The sequence below is a fragment of the Dipteris shenzhenensis genome, chromosome 7 (assembly GCF_047967505.1).
Source record: "Dipteris shenzhenensis isolate YYH24624 ecotype China chromosome 7, Dip_SZ_1.0, whole genome shotgun sequence".
NCBI classification, from domain to species: Eukaryota; Viridiplantae; Streptophyta; class Polypodiopsida; order Gleicheniales; family Dipteridaceae; genus Dipteris; species Dipteris shenzhenensis.
The window spans coordinates 53946815-53952814 of NC_141602.1; the positions used below are offsets into that span (position 1 = coordinate 53946815).

General features: G+C 47.2%; 1 protein-coding gene across 1 annotated transcript in view; it reads right to left on the bottom strand.

Moving 5' to 3' along the window:
- LOC147900504 (coiled-coil protein) overlaps nucleotides 1-5407 on the bottom strand; it is a 53610-nt gene extending 48203 nt beyond the window's left edge. Inside the window, exons 1-3 of the mRNA XM_087377528.1 lie at nucleotides 5371-5407; nucleotides 4436-5235; nucleotides 3055-3278 (exon numbers count right to left, since the gene is read on the bottom strand). Coding sequence (XP_087233654.1) covers nucleotides 3055-3278; nucleotides 4436-5215 — 1004 coding nt within the window. The 5' untranslated portion in view covers nucleotides 5216-5235; nucleotides 5371-5407. The remainder of the gene's footprint in view (nucleotides 1-3054; nucleotides 3279-4435; nucleotides 5236-5370) is intronic.
- Nucleotides 5408-6000: the final 593 nt, after the last annotated feature.

The following is a 6000-nucleotide window of genomic DNA, read 5'->3' on the forward strand; positions in this document are numbered from 1 at the left end:
TTTCTTTATGTTCAGAATTGAAGAATCACCTCCTCCTGATGCCATATCAGATGAGGAAAATACCTGACTCCCTGGAAGTAAAAAAAAGACTGAATAATAAAGTTCTGATTTCTCAGAAAAGCCTGCTCTATTCAAGAGCCAGTAGCACTCTCAAAAGTGCTGTTTTTACTGTCAGTAAAATCTGCAGCAAAACAGTAAATGTCCCTGCAAGTACTGTACCTTCTGACAAACTGTTCTGTGCTCAAAGAGGCATAAAAAACAGTAATTACAGACTGCTGCTGCTGCTCAACAAGAGCTTAACAGTGCATAATTATCTGACAAAACCACTCAGACTGCTGTAAACACTGCTGTACTGACTGTACTGATCACTTCTCCCACCTCAGATGAGGTATGTCACTGTCTCAAATTGCAGAAAATACTTGACTGACACCCCAAAAACAGTAAATGACTCTTCAGCCTGTCACACAAAACCTGCAACAGGAAATGGGATAAATCCCAAGCAATCACCCTTATACCAAGGGGAGAAAATGCATCTGAAGATCTCTGTCGGTAACCCAAGTGCAATCAAACAAAGTCTGGGCAAAAGCCCCTTGATAATTTCACTCAAAAACTGAGATTTTTCCTCAGTAAATGCATAGAAGCTCCGGCTGTCCTGCTGTACTTCTGTCCTTGCAGCAGGTACACCTTCCCCCAAAAAAAAAGAATTTCGACTTGCTGTAGGCACACTTCCCAAGAAAAAAAAAGTCTCTGCCTGGCTCCCTACGCGCACACACGCACGTCGAAGGAGATCCAGCTTCCTGGGTGAAGAACTGTCGTCCGTACAGTTGTACGGCAGTCCGTACGACTGTACGGACAGCCCGTACGGTTGTAGTAGGAATAGCTGCACACAGCAGCTAGACAGCTGCAGATGCAGCGTTGCGGTGTACAGCAGCTGCTGTACAGCTGTAGCAGTTCGCCCTAGCTGCGAAATGCGCCGCCGCCACCCGTGAAGCCCTAGCTGCGAAGTGCGCCGCCGCCACCTGTGAAGCCCTCGAAAACGCGCCGCTCTGATGCCCTAGCTGCTCGCCGCCGCTTTGGACTGCTCCCGCGCCATCGACTGCTGCGCCGCCCTGATGCTCTGACAATGCCCGCGCAGATCTGGCCGCCCTGCAGTTCGCGACCGCCGTACGGCTCTGCGCCCTGGTCCGCCTGGTCCGTACGGTCGTATGGACGAAGTACGGCAGTACGGAACTGTCCGTACGTCCGTACGGTACGGGTTAGGTCGAGGTAGAGGGGGCTGGGTAGGGAAGAGGGGAGCTAAGTAGGCTCTGATACCAGTTGAGAGGGGGAAGAGAGGTGGAAAGGGAGCAAGAGAGTGAGAGAGAGACACAATAGTGCGGGTGTGAAGTGTTGAGTGAGCCACACCACAAACTCACTTAAGTTTTATTAGGATTAGGTTTACCCTATGACTGTCTTAAGACAGTCATAGGTGTCCTAACTTTAATTCTTTAATATAAGGGTAGGCAATGTGCCTTTACCCCAACACTCTAGAGCAACCACTGAAAGGCGGGAGTGGTTCTTCAAGGCCTGGCCTACATAAGTTTTCTACATCATCACGCCGCAAGGGATTCGTTGGCTGTATAGTCCCCCGTTGGTTGTTAGCCCCTGTCCTTGAGACACCCCAGGGAGTGAGCTAGGTTCTCGAGAGGCAGGCTGGCCTTTCCCTTTCCGGTCAGCGCCTTTGGGACAGCCGACTTGTATTGTTTCTGTGCTTCCAAGCATTAATAGAATTTGGCCTTGCAAGCTTGAAGCAAGGGAATAGTCTATTGGGATGCACTATAGTTGTAGCGATGCTCAATTTTCCATGAACGATGCCACAAGTTGTCCGGGCAGGCAAGTAATCTCTTATCGGATTTCAACTCCAATAAGAAAGTTAGTGCCGTCCTTAGTGAAATTAATATCATTTGCCAGGCCCAGCATACATTCAATGGGAACTTGTCTCGAAAGGGAAAGTGCACTCCGAAGGCCAATCAGCTATACCACAACTTGGAGTTTCTCATGGGAGAGGATGAACAAGCCTCCGCAGGAGGAAAAAAAAATGTGATACCTAAAGGATATAATGCACTCAGCCTGATATACCAAAATTTTGATGACATTGATTTGCATGGGTTAACTGATGCAGATTGTGTAGGCTCCATGGAAGGAGAGGATGCCAACAGATCTTCATCAAAACAAGCACGAGCAGTGGAAGACTCTTGGAGACAGCCACATCATCATTAATAATAATTTTTAGATGGCTTCAAGCAAACCACCACTAAAATACAAGGAGTCTGAGTGATTTGGTGACGTAAGAAAGAAGAATGTTGCTTGATCATCTATTGAAGCTGAATATGTTGCTTGTCCACAGTATAGAATATGCCTCACTTGGTAGTAGTCATAGACTACCCACAGACTATCTATACATAGTTGCATCCAAGTAAGCTGGCTCATCATAAGCTGTCCTAAGAAGGTGACAGCTGGTGACATATCATTCCCGCCGTCTGTTAAAGCGATTGATGAGTCGCAACATTATAGGAATCCTGTTCAACTTATCACTGCATGGAGTTTTTAAAAGTTCATAGCCCTGCATGTTGCACCTCTTTAAAGGGGCTTCAGGCAATTGGTCTAAGGTATATCCCCGTCGATTTAGGTTTCCATACCTCAATGCACACGCAACAGTGCATCAATCCCAAATTTGTCATTTCAAAAGACTCTCATATTGGCTTTAATTGCTGCCACATGCATGCACTAGAGAAAGAAAGAAAGAAAGAAGAGCCTTCTAAAGACCAAAGGGTCTATGAGACTGAAGAGAGAGACAGACAGACAGACACAGAGAGGGGGAGCGGGGGGGGGAGAGAGAGAGAGAGAGAGAGACTCTTATAACATGCCACAACAATCCACCCAATAGAGGTGAACACATATTGGAAAAACAAGAAGCCCAAATCATATTCAACCAAAAAGGCATCTTTTGCAAGCAGACACTAACATCCCAATGTGACCAACTTGGAAAACAGCAAGGCGAGAAAGTGTACTCACCACTCCATCTTCAAACCAGCAATTTGTTGCTGGGTTGCTTCAGTAGAGAGCATAAGCTTTTTTATTTTCAAGTCTTCAGAGACAGTGCTATCAAAAGCCATATCCACAGCAAGCTTAACTATAGAGTATCTTCTCTTCAAGGCTGCCAATTCTTCAGATGAAACTCCAAACTCCAAATCCAACTCTCTACCGCCTTGATCCAACTCTGCAGATTCTCTTAATAACTACAAAAAAAAAAGCACATTAGCAAGAAATTGTTACCACAATGAACACATATGCATACAATTTTGGCTCGTTTTTGGAGACTGCTATCCATGCTCTGAGTTTTAAGGAACTTAAATACCATCTATCAATATGGTGGTTAACTTGACAGCCATGTCCACGATATGATATGATGTAACCTCAAATTGTTATTATTGATCTAACTATGACCCCTTCTTGCTGCATTACAGCTAGATTTTATTTTCAGCACCTCACAGAACAGATAGCTGGCATTGTATTGCTTTCTTCCACATATAATAGATCACTCTTCTCTCTTTTGCAGAGAGAGAGAGAGAGAGGGGGAAGGCAGTGCGGGGGCGGGAAGGGGGGGAGGGGGGGATTATGCTTACACACTAGTGACGATGTCCCACCCCATGCATTAGCTCCTTCACCACCTACAGCACTCAGTAGGCCCACGGTTTCAATATCCTTTTGAAACATCACAAAAAGAAATGTGGTGCACAAAATACGATACAACAACTACGTTGATTTACAAAACCCACGCAGACAAGGTTGTCTTGTAACAAAGCTCCATGCAGGGGGACCAGAGATCAACTCAAAGCTCCATGCAGGGGACCAGAGATCAAAGGTCAAGGAAGTCATCGATTGCAAGAACATTACACAGCAGCAACAGCTGGCAAATAGGATTCAAAGAGCCATGGCAACTCAGCTTTCCAAACCCAAAGACAGCGTGCTTGAGTCAACCAACACTCAGGATTCATAGCAGTGGGAAAAGTCTCTGACCACAGGAGTGCTGCCATGTAAGCACCTTTCCTTAGAATGTATCCAACTTTCCTTAAAACTCACACATAAGAAGAAGAAAGTATGCAATAGGTAAACCGAAGAGAAATCAAATCGCCTTCGTTTCCAATTCTTGAAGGAGTACGTGGTTGCGTACAACAGTTTGTTATGGGGAAGGACATGCGGGAAAAAACCATCCTCTAGGCAAAAAATCTTTCCCGAAATCAACATTTGCCAGAAGGAAATCATATCCAAATCCTTACACTCCATGTGTTTTCCGTAGACATCAGTAAATTTATCCATTTTAGGCTGTTTTATCTGCAGACTAGGTGCAAGCTGTATCATAAGCAACAGAACATAGGAAGCGGACGCAAACTACCTTTGAGTTGTCGATTGTAAGACTGCTTAGCTTTTCCTCAAGCCTTGTCAACTCCCCTTGTGCATCGGAAGTAGGTTTTTCTTCTGAATTGCCTTTTTCGGCATCTCCTCTCAGAATTCGCTCCTGCATAAGCATCGCATCTATTTCCTTACTGAAACTTGCCGCACCTGACCACGAGCTGCTTGTGGTAGTAGAATGTGCTGTTCCAGTTGCTGTTCGAAGGGAACCTTTAGAAATAACTTTTATGCTTCCCATCACCTCCGCTGCGGAATCGTCTGGACCTCGGGCAATATGAGCTAACCGGTCGTCCAGCAATGTCGCTGCGCTCAATGCATTTTTCACATTCAGCTCCAACACCGAAGGTACCAAACGGACTCTAGGTTTGGCCTGCAAAGTTATTAGAGCAGGAGTCTTCCGTCCTCGTGAGCTACCAAGACGCAGAGGGCAAGTCACGAACGGTACCCGAGCAGCGACGTCCTGGAAGCGCCGCGATTTATCATCTCCGAGAGCAAAATCGGTTCCTTGCTGTGCGACAGCAGAGAGCCTTTCATCGTTGATTGTCTGATTAGCCTCTTCTAACCAAAGAGAAAGAGCATGTTTGGCTGTTGTCAGAGTTTTTGAAATGGTAATGCTCTCGGGTGCGAATTTGCTTCCCCGACTTCTCCTGCCGCCCCGGCCTTTAATCGATGAAGAAGGTTTGGAGAGATTGTCAAGCAAAAACCGAAGCAATTTGTGCGTCTCCTCCGCCGAAGGATAGAGGAACTGCACGCCGAGCACCATGTGTCATCACCATTTCCGACCTGCATCCACTCCTCCTAATTCAATGCCTACAACACGCTCAAAAACCGCACATCTATTCGCAAGAGACCGGACACACGCAGAGCAGGCAGCACGTGAGAGAAAAGGGGATTGAAGGAACGACAGGCAGGAGATACTTGCTTGGTGGAAGCTGAGATCTCCTCGATAGCCGAGTTCCTTGATGGCAGAGGCCAGGTCGGTGCAAATGCGAAACCGCTCCGACATGGATTGGGGAAGGGAGGATGGGGACGGAGAACCGCGGATGAGGGCAAGGGCTTTGGAAGTGATGGAGACAAGGGAGGAGGAAGGGAGATCCTGGACGGAGTCGACGCCAGGGGGCAAGGGAACGCCAGCTTGCTCCAAGGCTTGGAGGACGATCTGGTGAGCGTCGTCCATAGCTCGCCGTGCTTCCTTTCCTGTCTTGCAAACGCCGAGCTTCTCCGATCGTTCTCTGTTGACAGTATGAATCTCTCGCAAAATCCTACGCCTTGATCAATCTCTCGTGCAAAATCTAAGCTCTTCTGTTCAATCCTCCGTTTATCCGTCGTCCTCCTCCTTCCTGAGCTCTGTAAAGTCGCTCTCCCAAGCCTGCTGCTAGTGCTTCAAGCCTTCGCCATCACCATTGCTCTACAGGAGCTCCTCACGCGTGGGCAGGGGATTGTTGCGAAATCGTCCGCACTCTTGTGAAAGCTTCTTGTGATCTTCCGTCACTCCCGAGGCTTTGCCGAGTGAGGTCCAACTGCGGCCAACGCTCCAAAGGGTAATCT